The 21,141-nt window shown below is 45.7% G+C and overlaps 1 protein-coding gene across 6 annotated transcripts in view; it reads right to left on the reverse strand.

The window, feature by feature from the left end:
- The window catches only part of TBC1D1 (TBC1 domain family member 1), a 134,290-nt gene that overhangs the window by 81,457 nt on the left and 31,692 nt on the right, over nucleotides 1-21,141 (reverse strand). The window contains exon 1 of one of the 6 annotated variants that reach the window (XM_048509581.1): nucleotides 15,888-16,205. The exons of the other annotated variants lie outside the window; for them this stretch is intronic. Within the exon in view, the coding sequence (XP_048365538.1) occupies nucleotides 15,888-15,917 (30 nt within the window). The 5' untranslated portion in view covers nucleotides 15,918-16,205. Of the gene's footprint in view, nucleotides 1-15,887; nucleotides 16,206-21,141 lie in introns of those variants that run through there. 6 annotated transcript variants of the gene reach the window in all.

Below are 21,141 nucleotides of genomic sequence, written 5' to 3' on the forward strand. Positions count from 1 at the left end.
TAGCAGAGCCACAGTGCTGGCTGAAACTGAGCATGCATGCACCATTGGTTCTCTGGGCAAGTCACCCAAGACATTGCCCATGGAGGTGGAGTGAAGGTGTCTGTGAATGACAGGGGATCGGCTCATTCTCAGCAATCAACAATAGAACTGACTGGCATCTTCTGGGACCATGCCAGTGTTGCTACAGGAGCTTAACTAGAACCTCGCTAGCAGTGTTACGGACACAGGCAATGAGGCGTGTGCAAAGGACTAACCTTACATACATGTTGTTGGAATAAACCTTCTAAGAATTACGTTTTTTGCCATTAAATCAAAGCTGACATATGGCTACACCATAGGGCAGTGGTGGTGAACCTATGGCACTCCAGATGTTCATGGACTACAATTTCCATCAGCCCCTGCCAGCATGTGCAGTTAGCCAGATCCATGAACATCCCCTGGAAATGCTCATCAGGTGTCTCCTACCTGGGAACATAGAGTTTTCAAAGGTAAAGAGACGATTTCAGAGGTGGTTTGCCACTGCTCAGCCAATGATGATGTGGAGGGTGTCCCACAGCTGGAATAAGTGGCGAAGCTACAAGGGGAAGGGGGGTGCGTTGTACTGGGCGTGCACCTGGGGGGCGTGAAAATCACCCCGCCCCCCTTTTCCCCCTCCCTGCCTTGCCAGGCCTGGCCTGGCCTGGCCCTGCCCCACCAGCAGTGGCGTATCTACCTAGGGACAAGGGGTACCCTTTGTCCCCGGGCGCCACTCTTCTGGTCACGTGGGGGGCGCAAAATCGGCCCCCAATGTGACCAGGAAGTCCTGCTGCCTCATTGTTTTCATGTGCCCTGACGTCCGTGTCAGTTGAGGCATGCAAAAACAATGAGGCAGCAGGACTTCCTGCTGCCAGCCTGCAGTCTCTTCTGACCTCCCCTCCAGGCAGACCAGAAGACACTGCAGTCCCAGCCTCGAAGACCTGCTTTTATAAGCACTGAGGCCGGGGGTGGGGCTTGGGGACCATGGTGACACGGGCAGTGTCGAGGGCACTGGGGGGTGGAGCCTGGAGGCATCAGGGGCGGAGCTGGGAGGGTGGTGGGGCAAAGCCTGGGGGGCGTCCTGGAAACAATTTGTCTCCGGGCACCATTTACCCCTGGTACGCCTCTGCCCACCAGCCTGGCCCGTTTTCAGCTGGCAGAAAGCTGGAAAAGGTCATTGGGGGCCGCAGGGGGGCAAAAAACACAGAATGCATCCTGGGCGCACTCCTGCCCAGCTACGCTTCTGGCTGGAATGCAACAACCTCAAAGGCCCCATCACTAGGGGCTACTACTCACTTCGCTTTAAATTCAGTGGGTCTGTAGAATAGGGTCTCTGAAGAAGGCCCTTGTGAGTTTCATATGGGACAAGGAAGCTCTGTTCATATTTTCCTAGGGATGTATGTGGCCCCTGCCTGCTGACAATTCAGGACAATAGTAAAACCACCTGCCAGAAAAGGCACAGCAAATGACAACACCTTCCTGTTTATATTTTTGTCTCTAACCAACATGCAACATTAGGATGTTTATGTTATTTGAAAACGGAAAGAAAAACGCTACACAAATTAGCAGGTGGGATTCTACAGCTATTTTTTTTTCACTCTCTTGTTTGCTTCTGCAAATAAGCAGGGATCCAGGTCAGCCTAAATACACAATTGACTATTTCTCATGGCAGTTACATGGTTGAGATTTCAATTCAGCTGTTCAAATAATGGTTTGAAAATGGTTTGGAGACTGAAAAGAGAAGCCCCAGTTCACAAATACAGGATTCATGTTGGCTCTGGGCACTCTAATTATGACAGGTAATCTTGGCCAAGTTCTGCCTGTTTAAACATAGGGTTTGTTGGGCACGTTAATTTTAAAATTAGGGGAGAAAATACAAGTTTTTACGTAAAAACTAAAAACACTCATCTCCATCACAAAATAATATTTTTAGCTGATCAGGAAGTACAAAATGGTTAGTTCCCAAAATAGAGAGCTAACTGACTTAAGCTTAGTCAAGTTCTCCTTCCTTGCTCCCATTGTTTTTATTAAAGGAGAGGCCATCCTTCTCTTGTGGCCAAGTGTGGGCTTGCTGTTCCTTTCCGCAGTGTCTAAAGATACACCAAGCAGTCATCTAGAGAATCAGACACAAAACAACAAGTTTCCTGACCATGACACGGATGAAATCTGCAGTAGCTCTTTGTAACTTGAAGGATGTTTGTTAGTTAGGGATTCGCTGCGGCTCAGCTCTGGCCAGAAATGGAAACTATGGAGACTAGACACAATAGCCAAGAACACTTTCTTCCACCCATGGCAGAATTACTGTTCTTGTTCCGTACAGACCACTGTTGCGTTCCACACCCTCTACTCCCGGCTTATCCCACTGTCAGCTGTTGAAGAGCCATTTCTAATGTCACTTTAGAGAATCAGTCAAAACATGCTGGATGCTGAACGCTTCTAGCCTTTAACAAAAAACACAACAAAACACTCCTTATGTGTAGAAACGGGCAGTGCCCCTCCACTGGCAGAAATTATGCCGGTGGAGGGGAGGGGGTCGTTCACACTGGAGCGTGCCAGTGGCCCCCGCAGAGGCCAGCACAGAAGAGGCGGCTCTGCGTCCCCCCACTCTCCGTCCCCCCCACTCACCAAGGGTCGGAGGGCAGTGTGGGCGGGTCTCAGTAGCCCTCCAGACCAACGCTGGAGGACGAGGTGAGTGGGGGGGGGACGGGAAAGTGGCATCTTCCCGATGGGAAGGCAGCACTTTCCAAAAACCTCCCTCGGAAAGGGAGGTGGAAAGCGCCGCCTTCACGCCACTCGGGGCCGCACAGGACGGCCGCACAGGCCGCTGTTTTTGGCCCCATGCAGAAAGGGCCTCAGTTTCATTTCTGGGGATTGTACAGGCAGGGAGTTTTGACACAGAGGAACATTCAGTCATGTGGTCCTCCAAATCCATTCTGAACTGCGATAATCCCCCCCCCCCAGGTCTGTTCCGAATGATTATTCAGAACATGCCCTCAGACTGGGCCACAGTTTCAACAGCCCAGCAGGATTGTTGGTGGTTAATCAGCCCAGCCACAGTGTGGTTAAATGGCTGGAAGAAGCGAAATTTCACCACAAGCCGAAACCCAACATGGCATAAATAGTATGGAACCTTTGCAGAGAGAGGCTCAGGTTAAATTAGTTTGCCAGGGCGAGGAAACATAATCCCACCCCACCCCCCTTCAAATTAAGACATACAAATATTTCAACTAATCTTATTTATTCTTATTTCAAGTTAAAAGAACGTAAAACTATAGAGAACATTGGCCTATAGAATAAAAGGCCAGAAGAAACACAAAGAGAAGTCCCAATGGCCCAATTATTTTTAATTTTTTTAAGCTCATTAACACCTATCTCCCAAATAGGGACCCAAGTACAGTGGAACCTTGGTTTTCATTGGTAATCCGTCCGAAAAGAATCGATGAAAACCAAAGGCAATGAAAACCGAGGTTCCACTGTAGCTTATATCATTCTTCTCTACTCCATTTCTTCCTCACAATAATTCTGGGAGGTAGATTGGGCTGAGGCTGTGTTACTGGGTCAAGGTCAACCAGCAAGCTTCCATAACAGAGCGGGGATTAGAACCCAGCTCTCCCAGATTGGACTAGGACAATGGTGGCGAGCCTATGGCACTCCAGATGTTCATGGACTACAATTCCCATCAGCCCCCTGCCAGCATGGCCAATTGGGAATTGTAGTCCATGAACATCTGGAGTGCCATAGGCTCGCCACCACTGGACTAGGATCTCTCAGCACCCTGCCACATTGGCTCAACCACATTAGTCCGATCCACACACATACAGGAAATATGATGTGAGGTAATACTCAACCTCTGAATCTATGCAGGTCTTTTTATAAAAAACTGCCCCTTCAGCCATTCTCAAAAACTAGGTGTGCAAAACAGAGATCACAAATGAACTTGCATGGCCCTTAGCAAATACATAAACTTTCTTCTAGGAAACCCCAATCTCTGCTTCAGGAAATTAAATTGATTGTTTATTATGGAACTGAATGTTACCTGCTTGACAACGGAAGGGCAGGGTGCCATAATGGGATTCAGATTTTACCTTGGCAGACCCGACGCCGAGGATGGATTTAGCACAGGATGTAAGGTACACTCAGTATTAAGAACCTTTAATTTTCAGAGGGGAATGAGAATTAGCTATAGCCCAGAATAGTGGTTAATTATTTAAAGGAGTGGGGGAAGAGAAACAATAGAGGAGCAGCCTAAAATCTATTTCAAGGTTATCCTAGCATTTAAACTGTCCACACAGAGTGGCTGCTGTTTTGTCTCCTTGACACTAGCTCTTATGGTGCATTAAAAACAACAGCTATTGCATTACGTTCCTAACTGAGCCTTGGCATTTATCGGAAGCAACGGTCTAATGTTTAGTGTGCGTTACTGCCGTGCAAAATTAGAAGCATACTGCATCAAGTTCAGTCAAAAGAGAAAATCTTCTGCGAGTCATTGGACAGTTTGGCCTCCGTTTCAGGAATGCCAAGCTGCACATGTTTTCATGCTCCCAGATCAGCAGCCCAGGTGCTAACTGTGAACACTACACCCTGAACTTACTATGGAGGTTGACCTTGCCCACCATTGTATTCTATAATAATAGAAAGGGAAGAATCTCCATCAACCAAGTAGGCTTGCCAAATTCTGCTAGGGCAGGGGTCTGCAACCTGTGGCTCTCCAGATGTTCATGGACTACAATTCCCAGGGGTTGATGGGAATTGTAGTCCATGAACATCTGGAGAGCCACAGGTTGCAGACCCCTGTGCTAGGGGCAGGGATGCCCCACTCCCAGCAGGTATTTCCTGCCGCTCAGCTGCTGGTTGAGAAAAATGGGGTGTGGGGTGTGAGGGGCAATTGTCAGCATCCCAATGTCCTGACATTTCTTCCAATATGACTGGAAGTCAGCATCATCATATGATCAGCGAGGTCCTTCCCCCCTACACTGTTTCTTCCACCAGCACCAACCTACAAGGTGCCCTATTCTGCTACTTTCCTATATCATGTTACAATCTTGGGATACCAGTATGTATTGTCGAAGGCTTTCATGGCTGGAATCACTGGGGTGTTGTGTGGTTTCCGGGCTGTATAGCCATGTTCTAGTAGCATTTTCTCCTGACGTTTCACCTGCATCTGTGACTGATCCTCTGAAGATGCCAGCCACAGATGCAGGCAAAACATCAGGAGAAAATGCTACCAGAACACGGCCATGCAGCTCGGAAACCATACAGCAGCCCATTCTTGGGATACTTTTCCTGTTTCTTCAGGATGGAAGAGATCTGCCACCGAATCTCCCAACAGTTTTAATTTTGCTTATTTATTTTTATTTTATTGGGTGTTTATGCTGCCCCACCCCTTTCGGACTTGGGACAGCTTCCAATCATAGACAATTAATACAAGTAGAGCAAAATATAAACAAGCAACACAATAAATAACATAACATCTACTATTAAAACTGTAAAAAATGATAGGCAAATCTTGGTGACACTAACACGAGAGGTAAACAATATTGGTCAGAGGGACAGAGGATCAGAGAGGTTGGAGGTGATCCACGAAGTGATCTGAGGGGGTCAAAGCAACCTTCAAAGCAACATTTCAGGAAGAGAAAGAATTGCTATCAGGGACACTTTTCTTACAGTTCTACTAGCCTAATTTGCTCTGCTGGGAAAACATATATGAGAACAATGAAAAGTAAAACACCCTTTCTCCAGTGCTGTGACCCCAAGCCAGGAAGTCCTGTGCCTGCTTTTAAATAAAATTAAGGCTATCCGGCCTTGTCATGGTAAGACTAAAGCGCCTAGCGACAGCCTTGGAATCATCTTCCGAACACAGAGTGCCACTGCAATCCCATGCAGAGTTACTCCAGACTAAACTCTTGATTCCAACTGGTTTATGGTGGTGGAAAGTGGAATCAAGTCACACCTGATTTATGGTGACCTTGTAGGGTTTTCAAAGCAAGAGAGGTTCAGGCAGAGGTGGGATCCAGCAGGTTCTCACAGGTTCCCGAGAGTAGGTTACTAATTATTTGTGTGTGCTGAGAGGGGGTTACTAATTGGTGATTTTGCCACGTGATTTTTGCCCCTCCTCTCAGCAGTAGCACGCAGAACTTGGAGCAGTCTAGCAGGAGGTGCACCGGCATGCGTGGGAGCCTGCGCCTGCGTGCATTCGTTTCCCGCCCAAGGACCGGCGCAGCAGCTGTGTCCTTGCCACAGCCCCGTCCAGGAATGCCCAGCCACGCCCCTGTCGTGCCCCGCCCAGCCCCATTGGCGCTACGCCACAGTTTGAATCCCACCACCATGGGAACCTGTTACTAAAATTTTTGGATCCCACCACTGGGTTCAGGTGTGGTTTGCCATTGCCTGGCTCTATGTGGGCTGTGAGAGGTCTGAAAGAACTGTAGCTAGACCAAGGTCACACCGCAGGCTTCATGTGGAGGAGAGGGGAATCAAACCTGATTCTCCAGATTAGAGTCCACCACTCTTTTTAAAAATAATTTTATTGCACTTTTTCAAACCACACATTTCCCCCCCTTTTTTCCCCTCCCCCCATAATGATGTCTTCTCGGTTTCTCAACCAAACAGCAGTAAGTTCATTCTTTATTGCCTCTTCTCCCATATTTGGAGACTAAGCTTGCTAGGTTGCATGCGACACCTCTTTGACAGAGGAGGACTTGAATTTCTAATTCAGCTGGGTCTGTTGCTGAGTTGGTTTCAAAGGCTCAGATAGTTAGACCTTCTGGATGAGAGGTTGGAGCATCTGAGACTTACTTAAAGGCAACAAACTATTAAACAAACAAACAAACCAGTAGCTAGCAGAGAAAGAAAGTCCCCAAGAGAAGCCAGAAATAGCTGCTGCTCACTATGGTGGACAAAAAAAAAGGACGCTTGCCTCTTCCTGTTCAGAGAACAAATGATTCGAGGATTCATTTCTGAGGGTGATGTCTTTGCACCCAAAATCTAGCTCCGGAAGCTTCCAAAGGGCTGCTCTGCGCAGGTGCAAAGGGAGCATAGAGCACTGCTTCTAGTTTTGGGACCACATCAGCAATAAACTGCCTGCCTGTTCCACCCAGAGCAAATGAGCTAGAAACATTCAGCGTCATACTTTGACTCCCATAACTGTGAAGGTAAATAATAAACCCTTCACTTCTTAGTCAAATAAAGTTGAGTGTTCAGAGTCTGAGGGTATTCTACTACTTTCACACATCCCATCAATGCCTTTGTCCTTTTGGCTAAATTACTAAGAAAGAGTCATGTATTTCAAATGGGACACGTGCCTCCTCTCCACTGATAGGGATTTTCCTGTTCCAAGTGTGTATGCTAAATGCTGTGAAGTTGCTTCGGACTCATGGTGACATTATGAATCACTGTCTTCCAGATCATCCTATCATTAACAGCCTAGGTCAGGCCTTGCAAACGGAAGGCCGCGGCTTCCTTGACTGAGTCAATCCATCCTCTTTTCTGGCTGCTTTCAACTTTTCCTAGTGTTATTGTCTTTTCCAGAAAACCTTGTAGGCTCCTGAGGCCTTTCAGAGAGTTTTTATCCAAAGGAAGTTAGAAGAAGAGGAAGAAGAGTTTGGATTTATATCCCCCCTTTCTCTCCTGCAGGAGACTCAAAGGGGCTTACAATCTCCTTGCCCTCCCCCCCTCACAACAAACACCCTGTGAGGTAGGTGGGGCTGAGAGAGCTCCGAGAAGCTGTGACTAGCCCAAGGTCACCCAGCTGGCGTGTGTGGGAGTGTACAGGCTAATCTGAGTTCCCCAGATAAGCCTCCACAGCTCAGGCGGCAGAGCTGGGAATAAACCCGGTTCCTCCAGATTAGATACACGAGCTCTTAACCTTCTACGCCACTGCTTAGTACGAAGGTGGTAGAGTTTTAACATTAACCCACATACACTTCTATCCTGAAGCAATTACTCCTTTCAATTACTAACACTTTTTTAATTTTCTGATGCATTCTGACAACTACTAATTTATAATAACACAATTCCTATACCAGCAACACTGGAGGTGCTGGAATAAGAAAGGTAAAACTTTTCTAATGGACACCGATGCACACTAACAGAGTTGTCCTAAGCACAGTTACTCCAGCCCAAGCCCGCTCGTTTTAACAGACTTAGACCAGAGTAACTCTGCATAGGATCGCAACGAACCTTATATTTTCATATAGCAGAAGAGATTCTTTAGTATTCAGCACATTCAGTTCTTACTTCAAAATCAAAGCACCTATGTGCCCCCAAGGACCTTGGCGAACCGAATGATCACTTAACCCCAGGGAGATTTTTAACATACACCTGCCCAATTCGGAGGGCGACACAATAAAACTTTTATTGTAGATAAAGTAACATGCCTGTCATTACCAGCCAAGATATATAACAGATGAAAATCATGCGAACAGCAAGGGAACCTGATCAGCAAAGGCAATATCTATTTAGCTCTTACGGATGAGTGCAAAATGGCAAAGTGTCAACTAGAGCGCTACCACAAGGGAGCAGCGCCCTGACAGTTCTGCAAGTGCTAAAGCATTTACTCTAGCCAAGGGAAAAAATGATGGAAAACGGGTACTGTTAGAAGAGAAACATAACTCAGCAATGGTACTTATTGATTTCTCCCGCAGTTTTGGTCCTATAATTAGAACAGGAAACATTCCTCAAATTGGATAGGATGCACATGTTCCATTCTAAAACCATAGCAACAGGTGTCTTCTGTGTTGCTTCTGGTAAAAGACATCTGCTCAGCTAGCAAACTGTATTGTCAATGTAACAGGCATGTACTCATTATCAATATAAGATACACAAACACGCGTGGCACATAGGCGCTGGCTCAAGCAATTTATATTACCCATTAGTTACTTGTAAAGTATGTCAAATAGTTGGCTAATAGATTTGTCAAACTATTGTATCTCCATAACACATATATATCTCCACTTTAAATCAGATTCATGCAACAATTTATTACAAGACAACCTTCTCTCAAGTCCATAATCATGTATTTGTTAAATCAACAATGTCCATAATCTTGTAAATATTATTGCGTCAACGTCACCCGCTGTGACTGTGATACAAGTTCATAACAATTAATGAAAATCCTGGTTTGGTGACTTGAATTATTTATAAATACCGTCCCAATTCAAGGGCAGTCAAATTTCTCATCATTTTCAGTTGTATATATTTCAATCCGCTCCGTTGTACTTCCCAAACGCTTCGCGCTGATTACCGCGTTTTCGTCTTCCTTCCTCAAGGGAAGTGTTCACGCACTTGATAAGGAACCCTCAACAGGTGATTCTGTACATAACAATCCTTATATCATCTTATTATTGCCGTAAGTGATCATTTCAGTCCACAACAGCTATAAGAAAAAGTCTTCGGAATCTAATGACCTGACATCTCAGGATGTAGCAGAAGCGTAGCTGGGCAGGATTGCACCCAGGGTGCACTCCGTGTTTTCCCCCCTTCTGCGGTCCCACCTCCTCCCCCCGTGCCCCCCACCACTTACCTTTTCCAGCCAGCAGAAAACAGCTTTCTGGGAGGGGAGGGCTAGGTCTGGCGAGGCGGGGTGAGGGGGGTGATTTTCACATCCCCCAGGCACGCGCCTGGTGCAGCGCGCACCCCATTCCCCCATCCCCTTGTAGCTCCGCCACTGGGATATAGCAAATGGAATGGCTCTATCTCAGGTTTTGGCAGGCCGCCGCCGCCACTTCCTTTCTTTGCTTACCAATCTAGCTATCCTGTCAATGCTGTTCTGGACACAAGAGGTAGCAGCGAGGTGGGGTGAAGTAGGGAGCACTTTGTTCAGCCTCCCCAGTAGCTGCCTAGGGCTCCAATAATCATTTTTCTTACTTCATGGTCAAACACAGCTAGTTTTCTCAAAGGCTAACAAGTCAAAACTTTGTGTGTCTTCTTAGTGTACTCTATCTTAGATAAAGACATCAGTATGGTCAGTTGAGGCACAGTGGCTGAGAAAATTGCATGCTTCCGCATTAGAATATAGTCCCGAATGAACATGAGAATTATCATTCATTTTTACATGCTGCCTTTGTCAAAACCATTACTTTGTGCACTAGCAGTAAATCCCGCTGTGATAAGGGATGCAGCGAGCTCTAGACCAGGCGAATGGGGGGTGAGGGCTGTCTCAGCTGGGGTGGTCTTGTTTGGCACTTGTGTGGCACACCTTTAGTAATTGGTGCCTGGAACAAGTACTGAAACTGCACCCCATATTGTGTCCTCCCCCAAAACTGCACCCCCTCTTGCCTACCTCTCCAGGGGGGTCTAACTCTCCACGTTCTCTCCCCCACCCTCGCTTCCCAACCCTGGCAGGAATTGGGAAGCAAGGAAGGGGAAGTGATCCTGGGTGCAGACCCAAGTTAGCGCAGCTCTGCACCCAAGATCATGTTTTCTCCCACCTCCCCCACCCACATTGCTTTTCAACTTTGGCCGGCTCAGACAGAAAAGGGGGGGGGCAATCTTCTGCTGCTTCTCCTGTACCCGCCTGAAAGGGTTCAGGCAAGAGAGATGGGGGAGTGGGCGCAATTCAGTAAGAATGGGATGCGCAACAATTGGCTGGCAGTGAGTGGTCGCCACGTGATCCATTTTATTGATTTACATTTTAGGCTTATTGATCATGGTACTTTGATACAAGAGCATTTATAGTTCATTGAACAACTATCATCAAACATTCAAACGGATGGGGGCAGCCAGGCTGGGTAGACACTAGGCTGCACGTGGTGCATTCTACAACAAAGAAGGTCTGGCATGTTTAGTTTTGTGGCAGAGGAACACACTCTACTAATATCTTTCCGTGAGACAGAGTAAAGTATCTTGAAAGCTGCTCTTCCTTTTCAATGGAGATCTAACATGTGGGTGATGGCTGTTTTAAATGGTCAGCAGCTGCTCTGACCTCCAGATGCAACAGAAATGGTCCAATGAATAAAACAAACGGTGTCTTCTGAATGGTCTATTAATGCTTTCCTGAATCTCAAAATGTTATATTCAAGGGTAGCTTTAGCTCTTCTACCCTTTGCATCATCTTGATTGTTTTATCCCTTCAAAATTCCAATTAGGAACCTTTTAAAAGTTACTGCTTTAATAATTCATTGTCCAAGTTTCATCGGCTGTCTTCTAAACTTAATGAACAGAGTTCCTCATAAGCATCAGCTTGTATGTGCATATTTGCCTCTGTACATCTGAGTAAGCTGACCATCGGAATCAGCCACTTAGGTTATTATTTCTCCACACCTTCACAACCGCTAGTCTGTACTGACCTAAGATGACAGTTCATATTGTACTGTGAGCCTCCGACGAATCTTGTGGGGGCTTTCCTCTCGAGAAAAATATTTGTCAGATCAAGCACATTCCATTTGTAACTGAAAACCTCTGAAGGGCAGGCCAGGGATATGAACTGGTTTACCAATAATATTGCATAAGCTACAGAATTGTATTTGCAAGTGGTCTATACAGTGGCTCTGGTAGTAATTTCAGAAGGAACTTGTTTTGACCCTCTCTTTCTTCAGCAATTACTGTGGGAATTAACAGAAGACCAGCTATACCAGTGATGGCGAACCTTTTTGAGACCGAGTGCCCAAACTGCAACCCAAAACCCATTTATTTATCACAATGTGCCAACATGGCAATTTAACCTGAATACTGAGGTTTTAGTATAGAAAAAACAGTTGGCTCCAAGACGCGCGTTACTCAAGAGTAAGCTTGGTGGTAGTCGGTGGCTTTGCTTTAAAGCAACTGTGCAACGCTATGAACAGGTGAATCACGACCCTAGGAAGGTTTACTCAGAAGCAAACCCCATTGCCAGCAACTGAGCTTACTCCCAGGTAAAGGATCATGCTTTCGTTCTTCCCATGAAAATCAGTGGGGTTTAACAGCGCTTAACAGGATTACCTAAACTGCTTCCCCAAAACTAGGTCTTAGGTTTAATGCTAATAATCTCCCTGAAATAATTACAGTATTATCACATAATGAACTCTGTGCGTGCGTGCCCACAGAGAGGGCTCTGAGTGCCACCTCTGGCACCCGTGCCATAGGTTCGCCACCACTGAGCTATACGAATCGTGACAGAGTGATGAAAACGTGAAAAAGGTCTTTTACTATCCAAAGACACAATCTTGCTGTTTTCTTTGATGCTACACGTAAGTTATTAATGGCAGGGCAGACTTAATAAACAAAGATGAAGAAAAATGTTTGCAAAGAAAGCATTGCACAGGAGGATAAAGTGGTCAGAATTAAATATGTAGGTGTCCCCTTCAGTGTTAATTTCTAACTACCGGGTATACAGATTCTGTTAATCAGACTTTCAATACCATGTATGCTTATACCTCACATACTAATAGGAAAATTAAGAATTACCTGCTGCATCCAAGCCACTGCTTGACTTATGTAGCCAAACCTCTGTTAAAACTATGTATATGTTTAAAAGTCTTGTGGGTAACTGCCTCTATGGGCCATAAGTCATACCGGTAGTTGGCTTATGGCTAACCCATAGGGTTTTCAAGCAAGAGACATTCAAAGGTGACTTGCCAAAGCCTGCCTTCATTCAGCAACCCTGGACTTCCTTAGTGGTCTCCCACTATTGGACTTCCTGGACTTCCTTAGTGGTCTCCCACTACTGACCATGACCAATTCTGATTACCTTCTGAGATCTGATAAGATTAGGGTCCTTTCTACACAGGCCAATAAACAAGAGTTCAGGCCGGGATAAAACCTGGGTTGGGGGGGAACATTGCATGGATCCCACTCCTGAAGTGAGTCCGCTCCATGTTTCCCCCCACAGCCCAGGTTTTACAAGAATCACGATTTCTGCGATTCTTTTGTTTTAATGCGCCGCGCAGCCGTGGCCGAGTGAACGGCTGCGAGGCATGTTATGCGGGTGCACTTTTTGTTTTGTGTCCTTCCTGGCTTCCACCTGCGGAGCCACGCAGGCACTGCTGGCTCCAGCAAGGCTCTGGGGGAGCATGTGTGCCTGCCTGTGCAGCTGCGCATCAAGGAGGTAAGTTTTTTAAAAGTTTTTTTAAGAGCGCCTTTGTGTGAAGGCGTGTCCCCTGGCTGATGTGCTGACTGTCCATGGGACAGACAGCCATGTGAAAGGCCCAGGGCTACGCCAGGTTCGTTTATCCCAGGGCTGCAACCCAGTCTAACTTTGCTGTGCGGAAAGGGCCTAAGCTAGCCTAGGCAATCCAGATCAGAGTTATATATCGTTGAAAGCGTTAATTTTTATTGCATGACTAGTTAGAACGAGCCGCAAAAACTAAATAAACCTGCCCCACAGTATGTGACAATATAATTTAGCAAAGGGTCAAGGTCAACACATGAAAAGCTACAAGCAGAGGTGTGCACAAAAACATAGCAAGGATAACACACAATGCTGAAGAAGAACACAAGCACAGTGACTGGAGCACAAAAGTAAGTGTCCCACAAGGTAAGACCAGGTAAGTGCAGTAGTCTCCAGAGACTACATATGACAATCTACATGCATGAGTATATACAACAACCAGTGTTGGAGAGTCAGACTAGGACAAGGGTCTGCAACCTGCGGCTCTCCACATGTTCATGGACTACAATTGGCCACGCTGGCAGGGGCTGATGGGAATTGTAGTCCATGAACATCTGGAGAGCCGCAGGTTGCAGACTCCTAGTCACTAGGATCTTGGAGACCCAAATTTGAACCATGCACTCCATCATGTGTTGTAGCTATGAGGATAAAATGGAAAGGGGGAGACCAATGTCATAAGCTAGCTTAGGTATTTATTAGGGAGAAAAGTGTGATATAAACAACAAACTAAGCATTTATATACACACAGATACCATACATGCAAGTGGCTTTCATGATGGAATTTTGTAGAATATTTGTGGAGGTCCTAATTATGTAATGTAGCACTTTGTGAAAATGACCCCCAATTAAAATTTGCTGACACAACCTTTGCAAACCATCTACCACCAAAAATGAATGAGCAAGATTGAAATGAAGTACTTGAATGAAAGGACAGTGAAGAAGGACATTCCAACGTTTTGTGTGACAACTAATATTTAAAAAAGCAGAAATAAAGCCGCTTTGGCTGCCGTGACAGACAGCCTGGCCCAACGTTAGCGTTTGGGTGCAGGAAAACTGACTTCTCATTTGATACTGACTCAGACTTGGTCAAAAGTCTGTTCCTAAACTCCAATTTAAGAAATGGATCATCATGAGAGCAAACACTGTGAAAACCATAAAGCACTTTGTCCCTAATGTACTATATGCATACTCCTTTAAACTGCTTCTGACAAACTACTTTGCCCAGTAGTCAACTTAACCTACCAACCCCCGCTAACTGCGTAATTACCAAAATGATAAAAAGTGTACTGAGCTACCTCACAGATTTCTGGCAAAAGGAGTAAGCCGATGTTTATGTTTAAGAGCATTCCTGTCCTCTCCAAGGCAACCACGGCTTTCCTCATAAGGTTAGATGACAGACAGAAAGAACTGTATTCCTGCACAGCAGGGGGTTGGACTTGATGGCCCCTTGCGGTCTCTTCAACTCCATGATTCTATGACTTACAGTAGAATCCTTAACAGAGTTGCAGTCTTCTATATCGACTGAAGTCAATGAGCTTAGAAGGGTGAAACTCTGCTTAAGGCTGCACTATAGATGTTTGGCTGACCATATAGTTGGTTGACTGGTTAACAGAGTAGCAGCAAGCACTACAGTTTTCAGTTCCACCCAAGAAAGGAAATGTGAGTAAAGAATAAAGAACAGGACATACTAGATCCAACAGTGATATATGGAGGAGAACAATATAAGAGTTAGTTCCAGTTATAGCCACTTAAGAGAAATGTGTAAGCCATAATATATGCCATGTAAGAGAAAGACAAGACAACTTAGAATGAGTAGCACAGGTTTGGTTTTCTGGTAGGCACTCAAGGAAATGAGCAAACATGAGTTCAATACATACACCCTTTTTTTGGGGAAAACCAACTGGAAAATATTCATCCACCCAGTAAAATTAATGTGAACAGGGTCATAAACAATTCCTTTTTCAGGAAAATGGTTCTTCATTCATTCAAATGTTTATACCCTGCCTTCCAGTATACACAGCATCAAACCACAATGAAATTCCAAATCGCCCGCTGGCATAATAAAATGTAAACTAGATCAGAACCTAATAAAATGTCAATTGCCCTGACTTTCATCACAGGCTCTCAATTCGATCACAAGATGCACTTTTGCGACCGAAAAGTATTTGGGGTCGTCTGATGTAAATTTCAAGTTTACCCATTTCAAACCACAAAAAACAAAGTAAGTCTTTGGGGGGAATGGAGGATCCTCCGATTTATATTTAAGCCCCTGTGCCACACTTAGCCACAAACAACAAACAGCAGCTCCTATCAAGAGTCCCGTAAAAGCACAGAAACAACTTCTGCTTAAGAACTGCTTTTGCCGGCACACGGTTTCAGATATCCAAACTCACACAAAGGTGCCTGTGCCTTTTTTTTTGAATTAAACAAGGCAATGTGCTGTACTGCCCAGAACAAACACTAACGGTTAGATATGAATATGCAGTGAGCCTCCACTTACTGTACTATGTTGTAATGTAAACTGACCAAACCCCCCCCCCCCCGCAGCCCCCAATTGCTTCTTGCAATTTTTTTGTGGAGGCAAGAAACTCTGTAACTTCAAGATTCATTTTCACCTATGTTTGTGTCCAGTGGAAAAAAAGACTACTTGTACGTTGCAACTTCCCCCAAACTAAATGTTTGCCCCCTCCCCTGCTCTATCTTCTTCAAAGCCCCAAATCAAAGCATATTTGCATCCTTTAAAGAAACGGGTTAAAGGACACCGGTGTCCTTTTTCTTTCTTCCCTACCTTGGCCACCCAGCTGAACAATGGTGACATTCTCACAACGGGACACACGGCAGCGTCAGGAGAGTGGTGCTTTTAGCCACTTTCTTCCTCTTCTCTTCCAGCCTTCGGTCTCTCTCATCCAACCACCCCTCTCACATCTGCCCGGAGCAGCAAACTCCTTGACTGGGGCGACATGAAAGCGCCTCTTTCAGCGGCTCCGCTGTCGTGCTGCAAAGGGACATGCTCGCTTCCAGGTCTGCGAGTAACTATGAGGTCACTGGTCTCACACAATCCCAGAGTCTATCACAGCCATTCAGGGCCAGAAAATGAAAAAGGCCTGGGTGAACTGAAGGGTGGAGAGAGGAGCTTTCTATAGGCTGCTTTCAAAAGGAGACTCCGCCTGCTTTCAGGGGGGGAAAAAAAGGAAGGGAGAATCCAGAAAAGCACCAACAAAGTGCTGCTCTGTCGATCACTCAGGAAGTTGTGAACTGTACAAGCCGGCGTTGAACAGCAGCATGGGAGCATGCCAAGAAAACGGTTGGGTGGGTGGGTGGGTGGGATTAGGGATATATACTGGCCACTTGTAAGGACTTCTGCATAAAAGAGTATTCATAAGCGCTGGACGTTAAATGCGGCTTTCTGGAAATGTTCCAAGGGTGTAATAAATAATTGGGCTGCTAACTGCAAAGGAAAACAAACGCCCCAAATTCAATGAAACCGTTTTTTGGTCCTTCTCTTTTAAAAGTTAAGGGAGCAACAGGGCAGACGGTTGAAAAGTATGGTTTTTGCAGCATAAAAATGAAGTGGTTTTCACACATTTTGAAAATGTTTGGAGATCAGCATCTTAGAAACGTATCCTCAACCCTCCCCCAGCCGATCTGAATAATTCCTTGTTGAACAGTCAGACTGCCTCTCCCTCTCAAACATCCGTAACCTCTGGCTAAAAGGAAAGAGAATGTCAGACTTGTCAGAACATGCTCTTTACCTTCAGCGACACAGGTGGTTCAGCAACGTTTCCAGCATCACACCTCCACGAAACACAGAAATTTGCGAGTCTTCCCCAACCCGCCAAACATACACATTCCAAATAGCGACCTGGCCTCCCAAATCAACCAACGTACAAAACAAAAACAACACAGTGGCTGGTGAATGTTTCAAAATTATATCGGGACTGTGTCTGCAAAAGCACGTAGGATTATGTTCAAAGGCTGGGGAATATAACTCTGAGCATGATTTTTCCAGCTAGAACCAACCTGTTTCTTCAAAGTAAATAAAATCTCATTGTAAGCAACACTGCAAGAGGATTTAGGATTGCCACTTCAAGGTTGGAAAATACCTGGAAATTTGGGTGTGGGGCTGGGATAGGACAGGGTTTGGGGGAGGGGAAGGATCTCAGCAGGGCACAACGGCATTTAGGACACCCTTCAAAGCGGCCATTTTCTCCAAGGAATTGATCTTTGTAGTCTGGAGATCAGTTGGAATAGCAGGAGTGCTCCAGGCCCCACCTGGAAATTGGCAACCCAAACTATTACAATGCTATCAAACTATGGGGCAGACTTCAGGTTGCTATAGAACATAATACTTCAGGAGGACATTTTTCAAGATAAGCACTCTCCAGGTGCAACCTTTTGAGTCTGATCTATGGGCCTTTCCCCACTTACCTTAAACCCCGCACTACTCTCCTCAAGTAGCACAGGGTCCCCCTGCACTCCCCACGACAGGGGCGGCAACAGCGCAGCCGCCCCGATGCTGCCGCTGTCGCACCCCCTCAGCGCGCGGCATCCCTGGCACTGGAGAAAACGGCGCCTTTTGATGACCCCGCGGTCATGGGGATGCCCGGGCGCACGGCATAGGGGGGATCCTTGTGAGTGGGGAAACGCCCTATGAGGAACTTTTTAATCAGTCCAAAGAGCTACTCCTGATAGCAGCTTCAGAGTAGGAGATTTTCCATAGGGTACCTTACGATTTTCGTAAAGCTGAAGATGGATTGACGCTATAAAAGAAGCCATGGGTCTTCGTAAGACCTGAGCTAAGCTATTAACAATATAGGGTTTCCGTGAGTTAGGAGTGACTTGACGCCACTTAACACCCACACAACTATAGTGTCCAGGTTACAAATACAAACAGCAATTGATGGGCAGCCAATGGATTGATATAATGCCTAGCTCCCGGTAATAACCAAGCTGCAGTATTTTGCTCGAATGGAAGTCTTTGAGTTGATTTCAAGGGAAAACTTGGGCAGAGTACATTGTAGTCGTCTAATATTATTGCGGCTGTGGCATGGATCCACCCTAGATGAGCAAAATCAATAACTGCTATACCAGTGGTGGCAAACCTATGGCACGGGTGCCAGAGGTGGCACTCAGAGACCTCTCTGTGGGCACGCACAGAGTTGCCCCCTCCCCCACACATCTAGGCTGGCCTGGGCCACTGGGCTCGTTTATTAGCATTAAACCTAAGACCTGGTTTTGGGGAAGCAGTGTAGGTAACCCTGGTAAGTGCTGTTAAACCACTGATTTTCATGCGAAGAACTAAAGCGCGATCCTTTACCTGGGAGTTAGCTCGGTTGCTGGAAATGGGGCTTACTTCTGAGTAAACCCTCCTAGGGTCGTGATTCACCCATTGGAAGAGTTGCACGGTTGCTTCAAAGCAAAGCCACCAACTACCACCAAGCTTACTCCCGAGTAACGCACACCTCGGAGCCAACTGTTTTTTCTAAACTAAAACCTCAGTAATCAGGTTAAATTGCCGTGTTGGCACTTTGAGATAAATAAATGGGTTTTGGGTTGCAATTTGGGCACTCGGTCTCGAAAAGGTGCGCCATCACTGGACCTTTCCCCACTCCCTTCCATCCCCCCTATGCCACGCGCTGCTCTCAGCGCGTGGCATCCCAGGCGCGCGCCCAGGCGTCCCCACGACCCCGCGCTCTGCGCGGGGTTGTCAAAAGGCGCCGTTCGGAAGAGCGCCTGGGATGCCGCGCGCTAAGGGGGAGAGTCAGGGCAGCTGCGCTGTGGCCGCCCCTGCCGAGGGAGGAGGAACCCCGCGCTACTCTCCTCAAGTAGCGCGGGGCTTACGGTAAGTGGGGAAAGGCCCACTGTTATAACAGATTGGTCTAGGGAAATGTGATGTGTTTCTACTGATGTAAATCCATGTATTGTTTATTATGGCATGTTTAACAAATTTGCTTTGTTCAGGTGACATATCTGCTTCAAAATTTCTGCAATTCTTATTCCTTTTAAATGACTTCTTAGATGTATCACACTATTGAAGACATTGATTTACGGTATATTCTGTAATACACTTTCAGCCTCAATGAGAAGGATCGACTATAAATAAAATAAATTTTAAAAAGCTGTACAGGGAACAAAGTTGCAATGTTGTGAAGCTGTAATGATCAGCTTAGGACATGACATTTATTAGGAATAAGATTTGTCTGAATGATTGCCTTGTTGTCTTAAACCAGGGGTCTTCAAACTATGGCCCTCCAGATGTTCATAGACTACAATTCCCATGAGTCCTACCACTTGGCCATGCTGGCAGGGGCTGATGGGAATTGTAGTCCATGAACATCTGGAGGGCCATAGTTTGAAGACCCCTGTCTTAAACAAACATGCTCCCATGTGTTCCTCTTATCTCTCCCCCCCACACACACACTCTCAGCCCAACTGTCTTAATCTGTCTTCCTAGAAATGTTAGCTGTAATTGTTATATTTTCTAATCTGCTTACTGATCTACTGAACAGTTTTTATCATACTTTTCATTGTACCACAAGTGAAAATAATAACTTCCTTTTGACACAACCAATATGTGAATACAATCTGCACATATCTGAACTTGGTTACTGGTATTTAACAGTTTTGGTTAGCCACCTCTATTAATGAGCTTTTAGCAAAACCCCAAAACAGACACCAGAAATTGAAGAGTCTGAACTTCAAAATTGGGAGTGATAAGTAGAAAGTGCATGCCAAGAAGACAAAAACAATTCCAGAGGTTGATAAAGACCTTCAACTGAAATAAGGCAGTAGGATACAGCATCAGAAAAACCACACAAGAAGAGCATCTACTTTCTGTACATTTCTACCAGAACTTATATGTGTGTGCGAGGAATCAAACTCAAGGGTGGTAAGTTTTCTATTATTATCTAACAGGCCCCTTCCGCACTCTCAAAATAATGCGTTTTCAAACCACTTTCACAACTGTTTGCAAGTGGATTTTGCTATTCCGCACAGCTTCAAAGAGCACTGAAAGCAGTTTGAAAGTGCGTTATTCTGCATGTGCGGAATGAGCCACAGTTTGGGTTAGCCAAAGGTAGGTACTAGGACCCAAATGGAGCATTCTAAAACAAAGACAGTCCAGCATGTGGTGAATGAAGTTACAATTCTACTGAGTTCCTTTGGTTGAAAAGTGTATACCACGGCTACTGTACCTTTAATAGCAGCACAGCCAGGAAATTTAACCAAGTGAAGCTTTTCCTGTGACTTATTTCAGACCACGGAGATTGAACCACTAAATTTCTGCGCACCAGAGTCAGTTAGGAAGGAGATATGCTTAGAGCCAAGAGCCAGTGGGATGGGGGCATGAGCAGCATGAGTAACATGCCCTGTCTCTAACTGAAATAACCAGGCAGTTCTTGGGCAGATTGCCATCAAGTTCTAGGATTATTTATTTATTTGCTTAGTTTATAGTCTGCTGTTCTGCCCAGTGAGACCTAAAATGGCTTGCATCATCCTTTTCTGTATTTTATCCTCGCAGCAACCCTGTGAGCTAAGGTGCATGGCAGGCCCAAGATCTCCCAGTGTGCTCCTATGGCAGTGGTGGCGAACCTTTGGCACTCCAGATGCTATGGACTACGATTCCCATCAGCCCCTGCCAATTGGCCATGCTGGCAGGGGCTGATGGGAATCGTAGTCCATAGCATCTGGAGTGCCAAAGGTTCGCCACCACTGTCCTATTGTATGAATGGGGATTCAAACCTGGAATCCCCAGATGCTAGAACCTCTAACCACTTCACCACACTGGATCGCTAATGTGAGAAGCAGCAATGTTTTAGCTGAACTGTTCTCAAAATTTTTCACCAGAACAGCAATATTCACCAATGTGTATTTGGACAATCTGAATAATGGAATAATTAATACCAAAGATGGAGCTGCCTGCGACCATAAGACTGAAAACAGAGACCATACCTATAAAATCTCTCTGTGACACCTTTATTTACGACCCTCAGCTGCGAAATAAATCTGACCTCAGAAGGTGAGAGCCAAACGGTACGTGATGT

Source organism: Sphaerodactylus townsendi, linkage group LG10 (genome assembly GCF_021028975.2).
Source record: "Sphaerodactylus townsendi isolate TG3544 linkage group LG10, MPM_Stown_v2.3, whole genome shotgun sequence".
Taxonomy (NCBI): Eukaryota; Metazoa; Chordata; class Lepidosauria; order Squamata; family Sphaerodactylidae; genus Sphaerodactylus; species Sphaerodactylus townsendi.